The following is a 24,645-nucleotide window of genomic DNA, read 5'->3' on the forward strand; positions in this document are numbered from 1 at the left end:
TCCTTGGTTTAGGAAAGATAGGCTTTTGCCATTTGCTAGATGGTTGTAAACTGCTTGGCAGATTATCTGTTGCAGTTCCCTATTCCACTTGTCCTGGCTTACAAGCCTGTCTCAGTTTGGGGGATCAAAGCCCTGCCTCTACGACGGATGATCCGAAGTATCCTCTGTAGTGAAGGTGAAAGTCCAACCGGCTGGGGTGGTAGCTGAGAAAGGGTCGCTGTGGGTGTGGGAGGCAGTGAAGATGAAGGGTGGAAATCCACTGACAGGATAGGGGCGTTGGGAGATCTTGCGACTAAGTCTAGAGAGTCCAAGGACAGCTCGAGCCCGCCGGTCCACTCATTTCTCTGCAATGCGAATCCCACCTAGGGAGCAGGAAACGGTGGCTCGGAGTAAAGGTACTTCCAGAGAAAGGCAGGGCGCGGGAAGTCCGGAGCTTTCCCGCCATCTGAGGGCGTGACCCCTGACGTCAGGCTGCGCCTCCACAAGTGGCGGACCGCGGGCTCCGCCCTTACCAAGATGGCCACGCTCGTGGGAACGGAAAGAGCTTACTGATTTTGCCAAGACCCCTCCTAGGTGGAGGCGGGACATCCTGCGGAGCGCGTCCGTCCCTTCCGCTGTGCGCCCGCGCGGCGCGATGACGTCTCAGGGTGCGTCCCCATCTCTCCGGGTTCCAGAGTTCCTGAGTTGTGTGCGTCGGCAACGGTAGTGACGCGTATTGCCCAGAGGATGGCGGACGCCGGCTTACGCCGCGTGGTTCCCAGCGACCTGTATCCCCTCGTGCTCCGCTTTCTGCGCGATAACCAACTCTCGGAGGTGGCCAATAAGTTCGCCAAGGCAACAGGCGCTGTGAGTCCCGGGTTTGGGGCACGGGTGGGGATGCGATGACCACAGGGCTCCGGGCCCAGACATGCTTAGGTTTCCAGGTAGAGAGGTCCTTGCGGTCCGCCAGCCCAGTGTCTGCGGGGCCTTTGTGCCGAGTTCTCTGCCGTGACCGAGAAAGCCTGGTGTCCACGAGGTCTGACTAGGTAGTGCTGAATCTTGTTGCTTTTTTCCTGGTGAGCGGTGCAGTGGCGGCAGCGTGGGACCCGCGTGGCCCAGATCACGTGGGTGGCGGAGTGCAGTGAAGCGGGAGCACTCGAAGAGGGAGCACCCAGTCCCACCGGAGGCATTGGAGGCTCCTCGTTCCTTCGGCTTTACGTTGGCTGGTGCAAAGTGTGACTTGACCTTAACTCTCAATGGAATTTACTGGGGACTCAAAAATAAGTAAAATTGCTTTAGAGGAGTGGGATTTTCCGTAGTAAAGAAGAAAAAGGACAAGAGTAGAGGCAGGGTTCTGCTTTTAATTATGCTGAAGCATCATTGAGCATCAGAGCTCTACCATGCCACCATAGCAGTGAGCTTGGATCTTTGATTTGTGAAATCAAATAGGTTTGGGACCAGGCTCTGCGGTTCATTTAAAGATGTATGACCGAGGCATCTTGATTAAACTGAGTGTTTCTATTTCTATGGGGATATCATCATCCACTTTTTAGAATTTTTGTGAGTTTTAGTAATATATATATATATACAAAGTGGCAATCCCAGTGCCTGGTGCTCATCAAGGAGTGAAAGCTGTTATTATAGTTTTGGTAACAGGATGGTCAGTGAAAGGTTTGGAATATGCATCTCAAAAGAAGCAGACATGATTGCATGGTCAAACAGGAGAGAGGGTAGAAGGCTTTGGGAGCCTTGGCCTTGAACTAAGAAGATAGACTTGTTCTTAGTGACAGAATCAGGCTGCACAAGGAGAGAATCACATCAGCCTCAGAAAGGACTTCCTTAAGCTGGGTTAGCCTGCTATGTGATCAGATATGACTGTTTTTATATTGGAACTGTTAGAATTGACAGTTAGGGAGGCCACAAAGAATGTTTCCACAATGGGCTGGATGCAATTCGGCCTTTCAGAATTAGGATTTTTTTTTATGTGGCAAAAACTAATCTTAGTGGAGGGCTTATAAGGGCCAGATGCTTTTCCCAGGTGCTAAATACTTTATATGCCTTATCTCTTACCTTTTCAACTTAAGGTGTATAGTGTTATCTCCATCTTACAAAGAAGAAAACAGTCAGAAAAATTACATAATTTGCTCACAGTCACCCAGTAATAACTGGCAGAGGTAAACTTCACATCTATACCCCTCTAACTCTGAGCCTGTACTCTTGTGTGTACTGCAATGCCTTGACATTCTTATTTCACCAGTTAATAATATATATCAGTGTAATTAGTAGCTGGATGCAATTTTGTACTGTGTACATGATGTAGCTTTTTACCAATCTTCTCTTGGAGGCTGGTTTCTGGTGATTTGGTATTATGAACCACATTGCAGCAAACACTCTCTTGTATAAACAGGATAGATGATGTCAGAAACTATAGGAATAGCCCAAGTATTTTATACCACATATTGGGAAATACATAAGTAAAATGTTTTTCTTCTAATTTGTGCAAGTAGAAAAAGTCATATGAAGCTGTAACTTTTTTCTTTTTTTTTAATCCTCACCCGAGAACGTGCTTGGGGGGTAGGGAGAGAAACATCAATTGGCTGCCTTCCGTACACGCCCCGACCAGGGATCAAACCCATAACTCGGACATGCACCCCCAACTAGATATCGAACTGGCAACCCTTTGGTGCACGGGTGCACAGGACAATGCTCAACCAGTTGAGCCACTTTGACTGGGTTGAAGCTGTAATATTAGTATGAACTATAGTAGGTGCAAAATAGGTCACTTTTAGAAAAAATATTTTTATTGATTTTTTTAGAGAGGAGGGAAGAGAGAGAAAAAAAACATTGATATGAGAGAGAAACATCAATCAGTTGCCTCCTATAAGCATCCCGACCGGGGACTGAACCCGCAACCTAGGTATGTGCCCTGACTTGGAATCGAACTGGAGACCTTTTGGTGTGTGGGACCGCACTTAACCAAACTGAGCCATACCTGCCAGGGCTAAATAGGTCACTAAAAAAAATGTTTTTTTTATTGATTTTGGAGGGCAGGGAGAGAGAGAAAGAGAAATGGCTATGTGAGAGAAAAACATCACTCATTTGCCTCCTCTACACACCCCAACTGGGGATCGAACCTGCAGCCTGGGTATGTGCCCTGACTGGGACTCGAACTGGCGACCTTTCTGTGCACTGGACATGGCTCAACCAACTGAGCCACACCAGCCACAGCAAAACAGGTCACTTTTAATGAGACAGTAACACAAATCTGATCTCCCCTAGAATGACCAGGATAAAATTTTCTTACTCAGCTCTTTGCCTTTTCTCCTGCAGACGCAGCAGGATGCCAATGCCTCTTCCCTCTTGGACATATATAGCTTTTGGCTCACGTAAGTCATCCCTATACCACTGTGGCTATTTTCTCCCCTCAAGTGGGCTGGGCTGTGTTTCTTGGTTTGGGAAGGTCCTGATCAAGAAGTTAGCCTGATCTACTTTAGCAGGTCCACTAAAGCTCCAAAGCGGAAGTTACAAGCAAATGGGCCAGTGACTAAGAAGGCTAAGAAGAAGACTTCATCCAGTGAGAGCAGTGAAGACAGCAGTGAGGAGGAAAAAGCCCAAGGGCCTCCAGCTAAGAAAGCTGGTAAAGCCTGGCAGGGAGTTGGGGTTAGCAGTTCTGGGAAAAGGAGTTTTAATCTGCCTATACTGCATAGCTGACTCTTAGTGGGACCTGTGCTGTTGTTCAGCTGTACCTGCCAAACGTGCCAGTCTGCCTCAGCATCCCGGAAAGGCTGTAGCCAGAGCGTCAGAGAGCAGCAGCAGTGAAGAATCCAGTGAGGAGGAGGAGGAAGAGGACAAACAGAAGAGGCCTGTCAAGGTTCGCAGTTGGGAAGGAAAAGGGTTCCTTACGGGATTGGAAAGAAGAAACCTGAAGTCTTGGCTTCTAGCTTGTGACCAAAACCTGGTGGTGGGCAGGTGATTATGGGGTAGGAAATCTGGGGACTTTTAGAGATGTGATAGAAGTATGAGGTTTGAAATAGAAGTATGAGGTTTGAAAAGGATGTGTGAGGTTGAAGTTAGACTCTGAATCTAGAAGAGATCAAGCCATTCTGCTTCCCTAGACGTATTGGGTTTCTCTGGGACACTGTCTAGGACTCCAGGAGTAAGAGAGTGTTTTGTAGACGGGTGTTGGAAGCTCTAGACAGGAATGGTAGGGACGGGGCCAGTAGATCATGTGGCTGAAACTTTTTGTTTCTTAGGAATTTGTTGTCCTTTTCATGTGCTGTCCTGCTTAGTTTTCCCTCGCCCCTACTGCTCTCTTAGCCCCCCCAAAATAAAAGGAGCCTAGGAAGCTCTTTACTTTAGGATGCCCCTAGGTACCCAGAAGCTCTTGCTGAATCTTTTCATTGTGTATTTTCTCACAGAAGGAAGTTAAGCCCCAAGCCAAGGCAGTCAAAACTCCTCCTAAGAAGGCTGAGAGCTCTGATTCCGATTCTGACTCAAGCTCAGAGGATGAGGCACCAAAGAACCAGAAAACAAAGACACCACCTGTGGCAACTAAAATTCAGGCTAAAGCCCCAGCCAAACCAGGTACTGTTTCTGTTTTTGTTTCCAAAAGGCCAAGCCAGGGACCAGCTTGCTCTGGGGATGGGTGTTTAAGTTGCTCATTCAGCACAGGGGTGAAATGGTACTGATTGTTGAACTAGAGGTATTGATTAGTGTTATATATTTTTTTATTTGTAATTTTATTTGTTTTAGAGAGAGGAAGGGGGAGAGAGAGAAACATTGATTTGTTTTTCCACTTATTTATGCGTTCATTGGTTGTTTCCTGTGTGTGCCCTCACCAGGGTTCGAACCTACAACCTTCGTGTTTAGGGACTACACTAACCAGTTGAGCTACCTGACCAGGACCTAGTGTTATGTTTTTAAAAGAAGCTATTAGAGTAAAAGATTACATAATTGAGGGCTAGTGACTAGAGAAACAGTTTGCAGCAAGGGAAAATGTTTAAAAAATAGTATCAGTTTGTCGTTCTTTAGTTGCATTTCGTAGACATTGTTTGTTCCCACGAATCCCATTTTGCTATGACCACTTACACCTCTGTTCTTTGTGCTTTTCAATACCATTTTTCTTCCTATGCCTTTATTCCATAGGACAAGTGAGAAGTTTTATTTTTTTCTGTAATTTTCCTGTGGTGAAGGTTAGGTTATGATTTTTTTTTTTTAATCCTCACAGGAGGATATTTTTTCCATTGACTTTCAAAGAAAGTAGAAGGGAGGGAAGGGTGGCAGGGAGAGAGAGAGAAACCTCGATGTGAGAGAGACACATCTATTGGTTGCCTCCCATATATACCCCTACCAGGGCCTTGGATCGAACCTGCAACCCAGGTATGTTACCTTGACTTGGAATCCAACCTGTGACCCTTTGGTGTGTGGGCTGATGCTCTAACCACTGAGCACCACCAGCCAGGGTGAGATTAGGTTATGATTTATAGTAGCTCCTCTAGAAGGTGGAGTGAAAGACTTCAGGGCCGTATTTAAATTATTTTCATCATATCACTTTTAAAGATATAATAGTTTTACTCCTGACATTGGGCAGGAAAGACATCCTTTGATAGAGTAAACCACAGTAATATCCTTCATGCCTGCTCTAAAGGCAGGAGAATTGATAAGACTCCTAAGTTCTGAGCTAATAGGAAGGTTTTTGTAGTCCTTTAATTTCTTGTTACTTCTTACACTATTTCTTTTTTCTTAGGCACACCTGCTCGAGCAGCACCTAAAGTAGCGAATGGTAAAGTAGCTAGCAGTAGTAGCAGCAGCAGCAGCAGTAGCAGCAGCGATGACTCGGAGGAGGAGAAGGCAGCAGGCGTCTCCAAGAAGGTCTGGGCCATAAATTCTACAAGGGAAGAGAGGGTCTGGGGGTGAAGGGGCAGTCTCCATTTCTTGGTAGGATTGGTTGGGTCAACATTTTCCTGTGGTAACTGATTTTCTTGTATGATACAGACTGTACCTAAAAAGCAAGTGGTGGCCACAGCCCCAGTGAAAGCAGCTGCCACCCCTGCCCAAAAGAGTTCCAGCAGTGAGGACTCCTCCAGTGAGGAGGAGGAAGAGGAGGAGCAGAAAAAGCCTGTGAAGAAAAAACCAGGTGCCTGGACATGGGGAGTCAAGCTACATGACTATTACCAGGGCCTTTGTGCAGGAGGACCTCTGTAGACCTCTCCGTACAACTGCTTGACATGCTAGCTAGTTTCTTCCAGAGAAAGGAAAAAGACTCAGTGTCTTTTATAACCAAGACTCAAAAAAGACATGTCAGCATCCCTGCCATATTCTGTTGATGGAAAATGAGTCACTAATTCTAACCCACACAGGGGAAGGGGTTAAGCTCCATTTCTAAAAGGGAGAGGTATCAAAGAATTTATGTACATATTTTAAAACCACCACACTCTCCCTTTTTAAATAGGTCCCTATAGTTCAGTACCCCCGCCTTCTGCTCCCCCACCCAAGAAGTCCCCAGGAACCCAGGCTCCCAAGAAAGCTGCAGAGAAGAAACAGCCTGAGGACAGCAGTGACGACAGCAGTGATGAGTCTGGTGAGTCATCACCAGTGGTGAGTAGGTCTGGGGAATGTTTGAGGAATAGGAAGATGGAAATGTTCTGTCCCTCTTCACTGAAGCAAGACAGGGCTAAAACTCTGTAGTCTATTCATCCTTTATATACATATATATTTTTAAAAAATTTTGTTGGTGCCCTGACTGGGAATCGAACCTGCCACCTTTTGGTATATGGGATGATGCTCCAACTACACCAGCCAGTTATGCATCCTTTTTTATTGCTCCTGTTTGGGTCGGGACTCTGGGCATAGCCTAATGCCATAGATTCTCTCCAGATTCAAGCTCTGAAGAAGAAAAGAAACTACCAGCTAAGCCAGTCATCTCTAAAGCAGCCACTAAACCAGCTCCAGCAAAGAAGGCAGCAGAGAGCTCGTCAGACAGCTCAGGTAAGGCATATGGAGACCTTCCGGACAGGGGGAGCTCCAGGGGCTCTCCTCAGTCCAATTTGGGGAGCTATTCATTTTATTCTCTTCATGTCTAGACTCAGACAGTTCTGAGGATGAAGCTCCTGCCAAGCCAGCCATTACCACCAAGAATCCCTCAAGTAGGCTGGCTGCCACTCCCAAGCAGCCTGCAGCTAAACCAGCCACAACGCTCAAGCAGCCTGCAGGCAGTGGCCAGAAGCCTCTGACCAGAAAGGCTGATAGCAGCTCCAGCGAGGAAGAGAGCAGTTCTAGTGAGGAGGAGGTGGAAAAGACGAAGAAGACTGTGGCTACCCCTAAGCCCAAGGTGATGGCCAAAGCAGCTCTGTCTGTGCCTGCCAAACAGGCCTCTCAGGGTGGTGAGGATAGCAGCTCTGATTCAGACAGCTCCAGCAGTGAGGAAGAGGAGGAAGAGAAGACATCTAAACCCCCAGTTAAAAAGAAGCCACAGAAGACAGCAGCTGTAGCCCCTTCCAAGCCAGCCTCCACAAAGGCAGTAAAGGCCGAGAGCAGCAGCAGTTCTTCTGATGACTCCAGTGAAGAGGAGGAGGAGGAGGAGAAACCCAAGGGCAAGGGTACTCCTAGGCCACAAGCCCCCAAAACTAATGGCACCTCTACACCGACTGCCCAGAATGGAAAAGCAGATAGGGACAGCAGTGAGGAGGAAGACAAGACCAAGGCAGCAGTGGCAGTTTCTAAGCCAGGTCTGTATCCAAAGAAGCTGCCCCCTGGGATTCCCCACCCCAAATTAGTTGGTTTGTTCTTAATTGATTTTTTTTCTTTTTTGATTCATAGAGAAGAAAGGAGAGAGAGAGATAAACATCAATGATGAGAGTCATTGATCGGCTGTCTGCTGCACACCCCCGACTGGGGATTGAGCCCAAACCTGGGCATGTGCCCTGACTGGGAATCGAACCATGATCTCCTGGGTCCTAGATTGATGCTCAACTGCTGAGTCACACTGGCCAGGCTCCCCATCCCAAATTAGGATGGGATATATACTCTTGGGGTTGGAGTAGGGAGAGGAGGCAAAACGATTAGGTTCCAGTTGCAGGCCCGTGGTGTGACAACTTTGAGCAGAGGAACAGGAAACTGGTCTGAGTCTGGCTTTTTTTGTAGGTTTAGGAAAGAAGCGAAAGCAGAATGAGGCTACTGTGGAGGCAGAGACTCCTCAAACCAAGAAAATAAAGCCTCAGACCCCCAATACATTTCCAAAAAGGAAGAAAGTAAGTTGTCTTATTTTCCTCTCAGGAAAACATCCTTTATTATTATCATTATTATTATTATTTATTATTTTTTTTAACAAGGAAATCAAATTTTAATTCACATACACATGAAAATTTCAAAGATTGTGAGGCAACATTGGGTATAAAGACATTTGGACAAAGGAGAAATGAGGGAATGGGGTATTAGATTTTAGAAGTGATAATGGGGAGCTAGCCTTTAGCGAGCACAAAGAACAACCTGGAATCATCTTGACAGCTCTTCCTGCTCTCACGTGCACATGTGTGTTGCTTGGGAAGGCTTTTCTGTTAACTGCCCACTCCATCTTTAATTTCGTACTTCATCCTTCAGGCAGAAAAAAGGGCATCATCCCCATTCCGAAGGATCCGGGAGGAGGAAATTGAGGTAGATGCTCGAGTGGCAGACAACTCCTTTGATGCCAAGGTGAGAGAGGGAGCTCTCCATTCTTGAGTGGGGTTGGGTGGAAGAGAGAACAGCTTTGATTCAGATTTGTGGGAAGCTGGGTTCAGATTGTGTTGAGCAGAAAAAAGAACATGACAGGCAGGGCTCTGGGGTCCTATGTGTTAACCACCTCTCTGTACTCACCAGCGAGGTGCAGCTGGAGACTGGGGGGAACGAGCCAATCAGGTCCTGAAGTTCACCAAAGGCAAATCCTTCCGGCATGAGAAGACCAAGAAGAAGCGGGGCAGTTACAGGGGAGGCTCCATCTCTGTCCAGGTTAATTCGATTAAGTTTGACAGTGAGTGACCTGTGGCCATCCTAGCAAAGCAGGGGTGATGATCCGAGACTACTTACTTTCCCCAGTGGACCTGGGAGCTCTCAGCTCTATTAGGGAAGGTATTGGTAAGGACAGTGGTATAGAATAGATCTGAAGACTTTGTATCGGAACATCCTCTCTGGTCCTTTTCTGTGTTTGTAGTTTTGTACAAATTTGTTTGTGAGTGTTGAGTAGCAAGGACAAGGTAAGGGGAGTGTTCTTTTTAAAGAAAAATTAGTTTTAGTTGTTATCCCCTTCTCCCTGTTCTGTGGAAATCCTCATACTGAGAAATTTGTATATTTTCTATTAAATCATTTCCTATTGATTTTTGTTGTGATTTTCGGAGGTGTGTTCCTGCAGATTAAAGCTATTGCCCATGACATAGTAAAGGTCACATGTATGGATTTTTATAATTGGAGAGTCCTGCCTACGTGAGTGCACATACCCACATTTCATCCCTCCTACCCTCAGCCCTGGAGCGGGGCAGCAAGAATGGCTAATGTATATGTCTGTTAAGCATGTACTGTGTAGTTCTTCTTCATTCATGGTGTCTAGGACTGAACATAGTTCAGCCAGCATGGACATAGCTACTTTGGGGGATAAAATTCACTGTTTTGTTACAGGTAAAATTACTGTGTGTGAATGTTGGGGAGTCAGTCTGAATATTTTTGTTTTCTGTAATTTTATCATTATTACGTAATGATATTTGCAATACGTTTTTTAGTTTGAAAGCATAAACTTTTCTATTCAAAGACTTATTTTGATGACTTGACCCTTAACAGTGTTGAGTACTAAATTGAGAACTACATCATCTGACTTTTTTACATTTTAGAGAACAAAATAACATTAATTTAATCTGGAAAGTACATATCACTTGGTATGTCTGTCTTGGTAGCAGTGGTGACACAAAATTAGTTTCATTAACTCCTACATGGTTAGGAATCACTGATCAAGAAAGTGGAGAGGAAAAACTATAATAACCTCAGTCCTCAGTAGGAATTAGGTAATGTTAGTCAGGTGATTTTATAGGTCACCTATGTGTGTGCTAGTGGAGTTGGGAAGAACCTTTACAAAGCATATTATCTGGTAAAACTTGAATAGAATGGGTTTGGGAGAGCATCCCAACAGGATAATTGTGTTTTGTAGTTGGTACACAGGAGCAATTGATGTGCCCCCTTCAAAACCTTAACTGTCAGTAATGGTGGAGGTAACAATAAAAACCAGTGAGCAGAGCTGTGACTCCTAGGTTAAGCTCGCTGACCATAAAGCTGTAGGACATGTTGGCAGTGCTCAGCCAGAGCACAATAGGGAAGAGTCAACAAACTCTCTGGAGGCTGGGCTGTTCCTGAGGTGGGAAAGTGTGCTCCAGTTTCATGGACAAGGTGTAGGTCTTAAAATTAACCTTCCCTTTTTTGGATTCCATACTTGCCAAATAACCTGATGATAACCTGGTTTTCCATGTAACTGCCTCTAGGAAGAAAATGCGTTGTTCACGCTGACATAGGTGTTTCAGTCTGCATGGTAAAAGTTATACATCTTACTTACTGCAAAATAATAAACTGGTTGGTTTCTAATGTGTCTTGCGAGTTTTATTGTGAATCCAAAACCCTCCCACCTCCTGTTCAAACCAGAACAACTTGGGTGCCAGTTAGAGGGCTGGGGTCCAGACCTGTAAATTCACTGCAGAGCCGCCTTAGGCTTGGCCATACCTTGTCTCCTGGTGCCTTTTCCAGGCAGTAGTCCAGCCAGTGTGTGTAGTTTAAATTGGGGTTGGCAAAATGGCCTATGGGCCAGTTCCAGTCCATGGCTTGTTTTTGTAGTTTTTTTTATGTCTCTACTGCTTTCAGAGAGAGGAAGGGAGAGGGAGAGAGAGAAACAATGAGAGAGTCATTGATCGCTGCCTCTTGCACACCCCCTACTGGGGATCAAGTCCGCAACCTGGGCATGTGCCCTGACCAGAATCAAACCAGGATCTCCTGGATCATAGGTCAGTGGCTCAACTGCTGAGCCACGCTGGCCCAGCCCATGGCTTGTTTTTTGTATTATTTAGGAGCTAAGAATGGTTTTTACATTTTTAAAGGGCTTAAGAAAAAAAATATGGCAGAAAAAGTTTGCTAAGCCTTCGTATAAATCAGTGATTTCATAACACTGGCTAAAAATTAGAATCGTCTGAGGCACTTCTAAAAACACTGACATCCAGCGCCCCATCCTCAGACAGGTTGAGTTAGACACTGGTGTTTTCTGGTGAGGCCTGCATGTTAGCTCCCAGGTGATTCTAACAAGCAACCAGTGTTGAAATCCACTGATCTAAAAGTATCTGGAAAAAGTGAATTGATATTTTTTTCTTTCATGGTTCCATTTTCTAATGTTCTTTTTAAATCCGTATAAAGTGAAAATTAAATTTCTGTCTCTTCTTAGCTCCGTTTCCTTGGACATGATTCCTGTGTCTCCTAAAGAGAGTTTCTTTGTACTTTGTACATCCTCTCATCTTCTTACTTTTCCTTACACAAATGGGGTAGCTTGCTATATGCGGTGTTTCATAACTTTGGAGATAATTTCATAACAGAACACAACAGCTCATTTTTAATGACTGCATGGTACCCCACTGGAAGTAGCATAAATTATTTAAATTAATATCTTATTCGTACTGTTTGTTATTTTAGTATTTTGCCCATATCGTAGATTGCAAATATTTGTTTTTTTAGGTGCTTTTCATCTTAAAATGTAACGTAATATACATGCATTAACTTTCCTCCTTAGATGAATAATTTATAAGTTTACTGCTTATTGTTTAAAGCTATGGCTTACTGTTTTTTCTTTTGCATTTTATAAGCACAATTTTTCCCAGTCTTGTTTGCTTTTTTTTTAACTTAACAGACCTCCTTTTTCATTAGGCCTTGCAAATCTGAACCTGCTACATATATGCAGCTAATGTCTTATATAAATGAGGCAGTTTAGCAAATTGTCTAACAGCATTTACTAGGAAATTGTTTAATGTCTCTGAGTCTACTTTGTCATATTTAAAATGAGAGAGTATTTTCTCATCTCGTCTGTAAAATCTGACTGCTCCAGAGGGTTGTTGGAAGGACAGAATTTATCCAAAGCATTTAGCTCGGTCCCTGGTACATTGTAAGCACTCTGTGACTGCCACATTGCCCAGTAAAAGAGGATTTGGGGAATTACTTTCCTTGGTGCCCTTGTGATGTGCAACATGCCATTTCAACAAAGGCTCAAATTGGAGCAGAGTCAATAACCATGGTTTTTTTGTTTGTCGTGTGTTTAGCATCTTCATGATGCCAAGGATTGACACGCAGAATTAATCCTATTTCTTAGAAACTTTAGTTTTGTGAGGGATCTGGAATTCCCACCTATTACTGATGGGTTCTGGCACTATTGCTGAAATCCACAAATTCAGCAAATCACACAAGGCAGGATACTGTCCTACACCCTTTGTAGGTTTGTGCTATGCAGGTTATATCCTCACTGCAACCCAACCCTGTTAGGTGCATATTAACTAATCAGGGTCTCTCACCCTTGGCATCATTGCCATTTTGGACCAGATCATTCTTTGTTATGGAGGACTGTCCTGTGTGTTGTAGCATGTGTAGCAGCATCCGTGGCCTCTATCTACTAGATACCAGTATCATCCCCCAGTTTGGACAACCCAAAGTGCTGCAGATATTGCCAGCTATCCCCTGGAGGCAAATTGCCCCTATTTGAGAACTGGGGAAATAGCTGAGTATTGAATGACTTGCTTAGGGTTGATAAAGTTGCAACTTAGTGGCACCTTGAGACTTGACCTGTATTCAACATTTTTGCCTACTATGTACCAGCAATAGAACTCAGAGCTCAGTGTCTAATGGAAGTTGGGCATGGGAGCAGTTCCATACAGTGTGCTGAGTCCTGTCACGAAGGGCCAGAGTAGCACCCCAAAGGGGACAAGGAAGAAAAGAGGTGGCTAACCTTGGCTCGGGACTCTGAGGAGAGTAACAGCTTAACATACTATGTAAGGAAGAGGACATTTTTCCAGTGCGAGAAGGCCTTTTAAGATGGATCAAGAGGGAGTGTGTAAGGTAGGGGCAAGATAATGCTAAGTCTGACTGAAAGTTCAATGCCAATGGCCAGGTCAGGGGTTAGTACTTTATTTTGTCCCCCTGGGAATTTTAGGGGATCGATAGTCCAGTGCAATGTTTCTGGTGCTAATATAGCCGGGAAAGCAAAGTTCCTAGTAACTACTGAGTTCCCTTACCCTGGGCTCCCTGCAGAGCCTGCTTAAGCTGTCTGCAGTTTCTGAAGAGGCCAGTAGGTGGGGCTTTTGCCCACTACAAGAAGCTGAACTGGGCTTTAGTTGAAGCCTGATGTCATTAATTCCAGTTATATTCAGCAAACTTAGAGAACCTGCCATGAGCTTTTGGATACAAGCCATAAGATGAATAAGACATAGGCCCTCATTTGAGGACCTTTGTTCTGGAGTGTGGAGAGAGGAGGCCCTTCCTTCTGGTCTCTGGTCCTGGTTATCTGTGAGAGGCCACCTGTTACCTGACAGCCCATGGCAGGCAGCATGGCTTATAGAGGATGTTCACCATGGAACCTCCAACTTTCCCCTCAGGTTCTACAGGGCCCTAGAGTTTCCATAAGGGGGACCAGCCACAGGTCCCCACTGCTTATGTAAACTGTAGACCTGTGTCCTTTCTAGGCCTGGATGGTCAGAGGCCCTGGCACTTTTCCCCTGTCTTCCCCCCAACCCCCCAACATAATCCCCTTATAGAGCTCAGGACTGAGAACAAACACCAGGCTCCCACCTTGGAAATGGGCTGGAGGGTGGGAGGAGTACAGTATTTCAATAAATTAGACTATCAGACACAAATTCATACATTCAGCAAATATGAGTGCTTACTATGTGCCAGGCACATAATATGTGATTTTGTGTGAGAGACGTTGAAGACACAATCATGAATGAATAAAAACCAGACAGTCCCAGGTACTAAAGTTTACCTAGTCTAATGAGGGGCGAAGATATTAATCCTCACAAATAAATGCCTAAATGTAAACTTCAGTGCAATGGAAGGCAAGGTGCAAAGAGCTATGAGTACATGTAACAGGGCACTGACCCATATGATGGTAGGACTTCCTCATAAACAGGGTGCCCATGTAACTTATCATCTGAACTGGGATGCTTTTGCCTGGCTGGCTTGGCTCAGAGATTGAGTGTCAACCCATGAGCCAGGAGGTCACAGTTCGATTCCCGGTGAGGGTACATGCCTGGGATGTGAGCTCGATCCCCAGTAGGGGACATGCAGGAGGCAGCCGATCAATGACTCTCATCATTGATGTTTCCATCTCCCTCTCCCTTTTTCTGAAATCAATAAAAATATATATATAAATAAACTGGGGAACTTTTGAGAGTGAAAGGGAGAGCTGTTAATAGTTAGGCAGAGATGAACAGGAATTAAACTGAGACTATCCTAGGCAAGTCAGGACATGGTCACCATTGTAATAAAAACCTTTACTGAGTAAGTGATGTTTCAGCTGAGACTGTAAGGCGAGAGTTACTTAGGTGAAAGCGGTGAGGATGAATGAGTATACCTGTGCATTTCCAGCTACGTGGAATAGCGTGTAAAGGCCTTTTGGTGAGAGAGAGCTTGACAGAAACTCCAAACTGAAAGGTCTATGAAGCTGAAAGGCAGAGTGAAGAGGAGAGCAATGTAAGATGAGGCTAGAGAGGTAGGGAGGGACCTGAGCATGCATAGCCTTTGTAAGGCATGTTTAAGATTTTGGTCTGAAGGTAAAGGGAAGTATTGAAGAGTGTTTGAGTATGTTAGCGTGGGCTGCTATAACAAAAGAGCTTAGACTGGGTGGCTTAAACAACAGAAATTTATTTCTCACAGTTCTGGAGGCTGGGAAGGCCAAGATCAAGATGCAGGCCTGTTTGGTTCCTTAAGAGTGCTCTCTGCGCCTGGCTTGCAGATAGCTTCTTGTTATGTCCTCACAGGGGAAGGAGAGAGAAAGAGAGGGAGAGGAAGCTCTCTGATGTCCTTTTATAAGGGCACTAGTCCCATCATGGAGGCTCTAGCTTCATGACCTCATCTAAACCTAATTACCTCCCAAAGGCTTCACCTCCTCATACCATCACATTGTGGGAGACACAAACATTCAGTCCATAATGGAGTATATATGTATGTCTTAAAAGTATGTCTTAAAATTTTTTTATTAGGGAAAATTTCAAATATATACCACAGTAGAGAGAATAAATAGTATAATAAACTCCCATCTTATCAAGTTTTTATCAATCTAGGGTCTAGCTTGTTTCATCTCTAATGCCCCAGCCCATATCTTTACCCACCCCTTCCCCATTGGATTGTTTTGAAGTAAAAACAATATTTTAATTATATCCATAAATAACACATGTATCTCTAAAGATTAAGACCTTAAAAACATAAATAACTACAATTCTATTATTACATCTGAAAGAGTTATCAGTACAGTAATCAGTTGATATTAAATATTCTGTCAGTATCACTGAATGGTGTTAAAGTCTGGTGACATGAGCAGATTTGCATGTTGAAAACTCTAATCTGACTACTGGGAGAATAGACTGAAGGTATCTGGAGCCGTTTCGCTACTAAAATAGGCCAGGTGGGAGATCATTTGGTCACCTGAATTAAAGTGGTAGTAGGATAGAGAAGATGGAAAGAGGTGGATGGATTTGAGAAATACTTAGGAAATAAATTCAACAGGACTTGGTAAAGTAGAGGTTGGGGAGCAGTAAGGAAGAGTATTAAGAATGACTTAGGCCTGAGAACTGGGTGAAGGGTGGTGCCCTTCATGGGGGTGAGGAACACTGGAAAAGTTTGGCTTGGGACATGTTAGTTTGAGGTGCTTTTGAGATATCTAAGTGAAAATAGTGGAGAGTTATACTACTGGAGCTTAGTGGAGAGGTCAGGTTGAGAATACAAAACAGGGACTCACCAGTGAATAATTGTCAGCAGCATAGTAAGAAGGGCATTAGAGCAGGAGTGTGGAGTCCTGGATTCTAGTTCCTGCCCTGCCTTGGACTCACAGGTAACTTGGCGCAACTTACCTTTTCTCCAGAACTGTCAGTATCCCTATCTGGAGACACACTCCCAAAGCATTCCATAATCCAACAAATACAAGGGGAAGGGCCCTTAAAACTTCACTCTAATGTTAATATTTTTCACTCCTGCCCCTTCCCAATCATCTCCCTTTTCCTCTCTTCCCCATCCCCTGAAGCATCCTGAATTTTATATTTATCATTTGCATACTTCTTAATAGTTTTGGTGTATATATATATAGTTTTGAGATATATACATATCCCTAAGAAATATGTCATCTTGTTTTACATAATTTTAAAACTGTATTTATTCTCCTGTGACTTGCTGATGTGTAGTAGTCCACCATATACTTCCATTTCTTTCTTTTTTCAACTTTATTCAGAAAGTTACAGAGGTAGAAGAAGTGAACCAGCTGGGCTGGGTAGGCTCAGGAAACAAGTTACAGAAGCAAAAGAAGGGCTCTTGGAGTTTAGGAGAGAGAAGGGCAAAGGCAATGCACCTGGAGGGAAGAAAAGGGGAAAGGGAAAGGCGTGGGTGTGCTCCAGAGAGGGAGAGCATCTCTTTTTTTTTTTTAATCAAACTATGTTTTAATGGGTCTCAAATTTTGTGACAGATATTTGGTCAATTTGTTTCCATTAAAATGTACAGATTATAAAAACTAATGACTTAAAAACTATCAACAAAAAAAACAAATGGTAAAACATTTTCCTTCTGAATGTTTTACCATGCATTGTAGTCAGTAACCAGTCTTTTACTATTAAACTTAAATGGCCAATTGAGACAAACAGACCATCCTTCCTCCTCTGATTAAGACCCTAATGGCAGGTATTGGGGATAATACTCATTTAGCCTTCTGAGGTTTCTGGGAAGACTTGGTGATTTGCCAGCTCCAGTTGCCTTCTTGTCCCTGCTTTAATGACATCCACAGCAACTGTCTGTCTCATTTCATGAACAGCAAAATGGCCCAGAGGAGAATAATCAGAGAAGCTCTCAGCACACCTGGGCTTGCCAGGAACCATGTCAATGATGGCAACATCACCAGGTTTCAAAAACTTTGGGCTGCCCAGCAGGCGTGGCTCAGCAGTTGAGCATCAACCTATGATCCAGGAGATAACTGTTTGATTCCCAGTCAGGGCCCATGCCCAAGTTGTGGGCCCGATCCCCAGTGGGGGGTATGAAGGAGGCAGCTTTCAACTTTTTCCCAAAACAATGATTAATCTTGTTCTTGAGCTCAGCAAACTTGCAAGCAACCTGAGCTGGGAGATAAGTCAGCACGGGTGCATATCCAGCACTGACGGCCTGGATGGTTCAGGATAATCACCTGAGCTGTGAAGCCAGTTTCTTCCATTGGTGGGTCATTTGGCTGTCATCAGCCACATTGCCACGATGAACATCTTTGACAGACATGTTTTTGACATTGAAGCCTCACATTGTCCCCAGGAAGAGCTTCACTCAAAGCCTCATGATGCATTTCAACAGACTTGACTTCTGTTGTAACGTTGATTGGAGCAAAGGTGACCACTGAGCCTGGTTTGAGATCACCAGTCTGCATTCAGCCCACAGGCACAGTACCAATACCACCAATTCTGTAGATGTCTTGGAGTAGTAGACTCAGGGGCTTGTCAGTTGGATAAGTTGGTTGCAGGATGCAATCCTGAGCTTCAAGCAGTGTGATTCCATTGGCATTGCCATCTTTATAGGTGACTTTCCATCCTTTGAACCAAGCCATGTTAGAACTTGGCTCCAGATTGTTGTCATCATTCCAACTAGAAATTAGCACAAATGCTGCTGTGTCAGGGTTGTAGCCAACACAGCCTGAGATGTACCCATAATCATGTATTTTTATAAAGCCTCTGTGTCCTGGGACATCAGTGATGATCACAAAATACTTGCTGTCCTTGAATTTCCACAGGGAGATATCAATGGTGATACCATGCTCACATTCAGCTTTCAGTTTATCCAAGACCCAGGCATACTCAAAGGAGCCCCTCTCCCATCTTAGCAGCCTCCTTCTCAAGTTTTTCAGTGGTTCCTTTGTCGATCCACCACATTTGTAAGTTGGTCAGTAATGGTGGACTTGCTGGAATCTACTTCAACGAGTTATAAAATCAAGAATACATTGTTATATTTGCTTTAGTCAGTTATTTTTTCTCTACCTCCCCCCCCCACAGCTTTTTTGAGGTTTAATTGACATACAATAAACTGCACATATTTTAGATGTAAATTTTTTGAGGTTTAATCATTACCACAATCAAGATAATGAACATTATAATTTTCTTGTAATTCTTTGGACTCTATCCAGTGATGTGCTAGAGCTAGATCATATCAGGTTGTTAGTTTCATTTATCTTGGTTATATACGTAAGAGTGGAATTGCTGGGTCATATGATAACTCTCTGTTTAAGATACCGAGGCACTGCCAGATTGCTTTTCAAAGTGTCTACACCATTTCATAAAACCACCAGCAAGTTATGAAGGACTTCCTCACTTCTTAAAAGGTCATATAATGTTGACAGACACTGATACATGGGGTATGCACCAGGCCTAGGAGTCCTGTAAGGCAAGAACTGGAACCTGGCCCATATTTAAATTCATGTTTAAGCTGCCATATGGCCTGAGAGCTTCTGAAAAAGTCAGAATCATTGGAAACCTTGAAAGATAAATAATCTGGAATCCACTAGATCATACAGCAGAGCTGGATTTTTTTAAGAGCAGTGGTTCTAGTCTGTATACAGGGTGTCCACAAAGTCTGGAAACATAGATAATAGTAATTATTATTTTACAATTAAAGGTGTCTTTAATGGTATGATGTCTCTTCACTGGTTTTTCTAGACATTATGGACTTTACGGACCTGTGGTGATCAGGAATCCTGACCACTTTCAGACAGAACCTCTCAGACAGCCTGTATGTTCAGTGCCAAAGAATGACCTGAGTCTTAGGAACTCAACATCTCTGCTCCAGGAATCCCTTTGGTTTTCATAGTAAGAGGAATTTCCCTATTGTCCAGAGGCTTTTGAGCACTAAAGATTGGCAGTTCAGAGAAGGCTGGCAGCAACTGCAGCTGCTGAGGTAGTGGCCAGCCAGGCAGCTATGACACTGAAGAAAAGAAGAGGTCAGCAGAAGACTTAGCCCCATCATGATTAATTGACAGTGACGTGGGCATTGGCTTGTGTGCAGCAGGGTGACAGTAGGGATCAGAGTAGCCAATAGACCAGCAATAGCAGTTAAAACAAAAGCTGATGACTTGCAGAGCTGTTGGCAGCTGTTCTGATTCTATGAATAACCAATATCTCCACCCCACCTCTAAGGACCCCTAGGGAAATAACTGTAAAGGGAGATCCTGGAATCAGAGCTCAGAGATTTGGGGGTGGCTATAAATGTGACCCATCAGAGGATGGGGGGGAGAAGCCTATGAATATATCAGTTTCTGATGAGGGAAATCTGCCAGTCCCCTAATCAAAGTAATTCGTAAGTCACATATTCAACAGGTTAAACACTCTGAGTACAATACTCCTTTTTTTTTTCCAAATAAATATTTGAATCTCCTTTTAGATGTATACTTTGACCTTGTTTACTGTGATTCCACTTATTTTTAAAATGTACAGTTAGAGCATTTTTCAAGTATATATTTTATCTTAATTACTCTTAGTACCTCTGCCCCTTTTCAAAATATATACTGCAATCCTTTTTCAATCTTTTGAAATTTGCTTGTGAGGACAAATGATTTCTGAACAGATTGAGGAGGCAGCAAGTCCTGAGTTGACTTCTGTTTGAGAACCCATAAAAACACTGTGTTAAGAACTGAGGCGAAATAGATAGCTGCCCAGCTTCTAACTGGTGGAAGCTCCTCTGACTTCTTCTTGCATGCAGATTTCTTAGTAAGTGCCAAAGTCATGTTTCCAAAGTTGTGGTCTTATTTCAATAATATTTCACACACAATGAAATGTGATGCAACTGTTAAAACAAATACAGTAAGGAAAAGAAGAGAGCAGGATACACAAGCTGCTGACACTGACTGTTCAAGTGGGATAAGTGCAGGTAAGTTCTTGTAATGATGCATATGATAATCTCTGAAGTAATTGCTAGAAGCATAATAAAAGAAAGCCCAACTAAAAAGCCAAACAGGAAAAAAGTGGAGCAAAAGTTACTTTATTAATCCAAAAGCAAATGAGAAAGGAGGAACAAAGAACAGGTAGAAAAAAATAGACAATAGCAAGATGCTAGTTTGAAGCCCATCTAGAAAATCAGTAATTACATAAAATGTAAATGGTCTGAGCATTTCAATAAAAAAGAATATCAGACTGTATATAAAAAGCAAAAAACCAAACCCACTTATATAGTGCTTATAAGAGATACAAATTGGTTTAACATTCAAAATCCTTTGGAGTCCCTCTCCTCAGCTGCCGCTAAGGTGCTTGGTCCCTCCGCAGAAGCTAAGGCCGAGTTGGGGGGAGGCCCTCACTTCATTCGGTGACTCACCCCACCGTGGCCTCTGTCTCGGAGCTCACCTGCATCTACTCAGCCCTTATCCTGCATGATGATGAGGTGACAAGGTGAAGGTGACAGAGGATAAGATCACTGTCCTCACAAAAGCAGTTCGTAGAAGCATTGAACCCTTCTGGCCAGGCTTGTTTGCAAAGGCTCTGGACAATGTCAACATTGGGAGTTTTGTCTGCAATGTGGGGGCTGGTGGACCTGCCCCAGCAGCTAGTGCTGCACCAGCAGGAGGCCTGCCCCCTCCACCACCGCTGCCCCAGCTGAGGAGAGCAAAGCGGAGGCAAAGAAAGAAGAATCTGAGGAGTCTGATGATGACATGGGCTTTAGTCTTTTTGACTAAACCTCCTTGGTAACACATTCAATAAAAAGCTGAACTCTGGAAAAATAATCTATTCGATACAATCACCGATTAACAAAATAAAGGAGAAAAACATGATTTTTTAATCTATTTTTATTTATTTTTGTTGATTGATTTTAGAGAGAGGAAGGGAGAGAGAAGACGAGAAAGAATGGATTTATTCCATTAATTTATGCATTCATTGGCTTTTTTTTTTTTAAATATATCTTTATTGATTACAGAGAGAGGAAAGGAGAAGGAGAGAGAGAGAGAAACGTCAATGATGAGAGAGTCATTGATTGGCTGCAGCCCTCAACCCGGGCATGTGCCCTGACCGGGAATCGAACCCCGATCGCCTGGATCCCAGGTCGACGCTCAACCACTGAGCCACACCCGGCCAGGCCTCATTGACTTTTTATTTTTAATCCTCACCGGAGGATATTTTTTCCATTGCTTTTTCAGACAGAGAGTGGAAGGGAGAGAGAGAAAAACATTGATGTGAGAGAGACACATCAATTGGGTGCCTCCCACACCCGCCCTATCTGGGGCCGAGCAACCAAGGTGTTTACCTTTGGCCAGAATCAAGCCTGGTACCCTTCAGTCCACAGGCTGATGCTCTAACCATTGAGCCAAACCGGCCAGGGCCAATGGTTGCTTCTTGTATGTGTCCTGATCAGGGATTGAACCTGTAACCTTGGTGTATGGGGACAACGGCCTAACCAACTGAGCTACCCAGCCAGGGCAAAACATGATTGTTTTAAACAGTTGACACATAATATAATATTTGTTTCAGGTATACAACTAAGTGATTAGACAATTCTATGCCTTATGAAGCGATCACCTTGATAAGTCTAGTACCCATCTGACAGCTTACATAGTTCGTTCCTCTTTTCTTGTTTTCCTGCTTTCCTTTGGACTGAATGTTTTTCATGATTTCATTTTTGTCTCCACTATTGGCATATTAGTTATACCTTTATTTCTTTAGTTGTTGTTCCAGAGTTTATAAAATACATCTTTAAATATTAGTCTACCTTCAAATAATGTATCACTTTATGTGCTATTACCTTTTTAATTATAGCCATCTAGAGCAAGTGAAGTGGTATCTCATTGTGGCTTTTTATTCGTATTTCCAAAATTCTTTCTCGGTGCATCTTCCTCCTCTCCGACGCACTGCCCTGCAGCCTACCCGCCGTGGCTCCTGAACTCCTGTATGTTTCCTCATTGCAGAGGGACTCCTGGGCTGCATTTGGCTTCCCCTTTGTTACACTGCAGCCTGGAAGCTGCCGCCACGCAGTAACATAGCACAATCATGGGGCTCACGTCGTTTGCTTCTCTCTTCTTGGGGATCACAGTCCTGTGCTGCCTATCATCCAGTGTCTGAAAACCACTGTTTTAAATATTTTGTTGTTTGTTTTCTAGTCGTTTAAGGCAGAGGGTAAATCCAATCCCTGTCACTCTATGTTGGCCAGAAGTAGAAGTTCCAGCTGCCCTTTTCTCATCATAGCTCTGAGCTCCCTGCTGCAGTAAGCTTCCTCTAGGTTCTTCACTGGGGAACTGTATTTCAGACATTTAATCTGGAGGGTAAAACCTTATCTTGGGATCTGAGTGAGTCTACAGATGATGCAGCTCACACTGGTGATTTAAGTGCTGTGACAGGCTGCCTGGAGATAGGGATATGACAGCCACAGTTGTCCTGGAGCTCTAGGCTCTACAGTGGTGAGAAAGCAGTTGCTCACTGTATTGCTGCAATGTCCTTAAGAATATTGTTCACATTTCTACTCCCACTACCAGGGAATGAAAAGACTTACATACACCTAGCTTGAGTAATACTGTATAGGTTTGTGGTGGTTCTGCCAAGACAAATTACTTGCAAAATGTACATGTGTGTGACTAGGTGCAATAAATTGTCATATGGGAATGTTAGTTTTAAATCTGTTAAAAGTTGCCCAGCCGGGTGTGGCTCAGTGGTTGAGCGTCGACCTAGGATCCAGGAGATCAGGGTTTGATTTCCAGTCGGGGCACATGCCCGAGTTGCAGGCTCGATCCCCAGCAGGGGGTGTGCAGGAGGCAGCCAATCAATGACACTCTCCTCATCCATGTTTCTATCTCTCTCTCTCCCTCTCACTTCCTCTCTCTGAAATCAATAGAGATATATTTTTAAAAAATAATAATAAAATAAATCTGTTAAAAGTTTGTGATTGATAAATCTTATATACGATCCATTCCCAGTACTCAAGGAACTTATAATTTAATAGAAGGAGAAAAACAAAGTATTTATATGATTTTTATTAGTTAAGTCAAAAGAAAAACAAATGGGTCCGATTTCTGTGCATTCTCAACATTTCTTGTTATCCTTTCCTTTTCATCCCACAAGAAGCCATAATTTTATTAGTAACAGAAACAGTACAAATTTCAAACCAAGCTGCAGTAACTATTTTGAAACACACACACAAAAGATCCTCCTTTTTAGAGGGTTTCATTTTTAATTCCATAATAGCATTTACAGTATCATACTGTTGTTCTTCAGGGCTTGGACTGCCTTTGCTCTGGACACATTTGCTTGTGACATGACCAACTCTATGTCCTCAACTTCTGCACCTGTTTCATCCACCTCTTCCTCTTCACACTCCTCTTGCACAGTTGGAGTCTGTGTGTTTTCTTGAGTGTCTGAGACAGCTTCACCTTGAACTTTGAATTTCTTGGCAGCTGCTAGCTGTACTTGCTGAGATAAACCCTCAATCTTGGCTTCCCCCAAAACTATGTAGGTGTCTGAAGCTGGGATTTTGTAGACATCTGGTTTTATGATGACAAAGAGGATATTAGATTTCTGGATAGTGACCCTAGTAACCCCTGTAACCTGTCGAAGACCCACTTTTGTTTTGTTCTGTTTTGTTTTAATCCTGACCTGAGGATATTTTTTCCACTACTTTTCAGAGAGTGGAAGGGAGAGAGAGAGAAAAAAAAAATCAATGTGAGAGAGACACATCAATTGGTTGCCTCCCGCATGAGCCCTGACCAGGGCAGGGGATTGGGTCTGCAAGTGAGGTACGTGCCCTTGGCTGGAATCGAACCTGGGACCCTTCAGTCTGTGGCCTATGTGCTAACCACTGGGATAACCCAGCTAGGGCCTTTTTACTTTCTTGATGGTGTCCTTCAAAGCACAAAAGTTTTTAACTTGATGATGTCTAATTTATCTACTTTTTTGTTGCTTGCTTATGCTTTTGGTGTCATATCTAAGAAACTTTACCTAACCCACCATCACAAAGATTTACTCCTATGTTTTCTTCTAAGAGCTTTATGTTTTTAGCTCTTTATGCATTTAGGCCTCTGGTCCATTTTGAGTTAACTTTTTGTTTGTGTAAGTGTAAGTAAGTGGTCTGATTTCATTCTTTTGTCCAGCACTATTTGTTGAAAAGACTACTCTTTTCCCATTGAATTATCTTTGGACTCTTGTCTGAAATCAACTGCCCATAAATGTATGGGTTTATGTCTGGTTCTCAATTCTATTTCATTGATCTATATCTATCCTTCTGCCAGTACCACACTGTCTTGATTACTGTAACTTTATAATATAAAACTTACAATAAGTTTTAAAATTGAGAAACATTAAGTAGGTTTAAAGAGGAAAAGAACATCAATTTATATTTTTAAAAGGTTACATTGGGGCTCCTCAAAAAGTTAAACATAGAATTACTATGTAACCCAGAAATTTTACTCTTATGTATATACCCCAA

The 24,645-nt window shown here is 43.4% G+C and overlaps 1 protein-coding gene and 1 pseudogene across 2 annotated transcripts; both read left to right on the forward strand.

Annotated features, from left to right (window-relative positions):
• Positions 1–678: 678 nt before the first annotated feature.
• Positions 679–9,393, forward strand: NOLC1 (nucleolar and coiled-body phosphoprotein 1). 2 transcript variants are annotated; one of them, XM_016220072.2, is made up of 13 exons: positions 679–846; positions 3,310–3,365; positions 3,474–3,616; positions 3,720–3,850; positions 4,398–4,563; positions 5,726–5,850; positions 5,974–6,115; positions 6,431–6,559; positions 6,856–6,966; positions 7,062–7,706; positions 8,122–8,228; positions 8,578–8,670; positions 8,836–9,393. In XM_016220072.2, exons 1-13 carry the CDS (start codon positions 727–729, stop codon positions 8,992–8,994), a joined length of 2,127 nt encoding a protein of 708 aa, XP_016075558.2. In that variant the 5' UTR covers positions 679–726; the 3' UTR covers positions 8,995–9,393. The 2 variants fall into 2 exon arrangements, with proteins under 2 accessions (XP_016075558.2, XP_016075560.2); XM_016220074.2 differs by having other exon boundaries at positions 3,477–3,616.
• Positions 9,394–20,015: 10,622 nt separating this feature from the next.
• Positions 20,016–20,982, forward strand: LOC107542526 (large ribosomal subunit protein P1 pseudogene; annotated as a pseudogene).
• The last annotated feature ends 3,663 nt before the right edge of the window (positions 20,983–24,645 follow it).

Source organism: Miniopterus natalensis, chromosome 14, assembly GCF_054644295.1.
Source record: "Miniopterus natalensis isolate mMinNat1 chromosome 14, mMinNat1.hap1, whole genome shotgun sequence".
Classification (NCBI taxonomy): Eukaryota; Metazoa; Chordata; class Mammalia; order Chiroptera; family Miniopteridae; genus Miniopterus; species Miniopterus natalensis.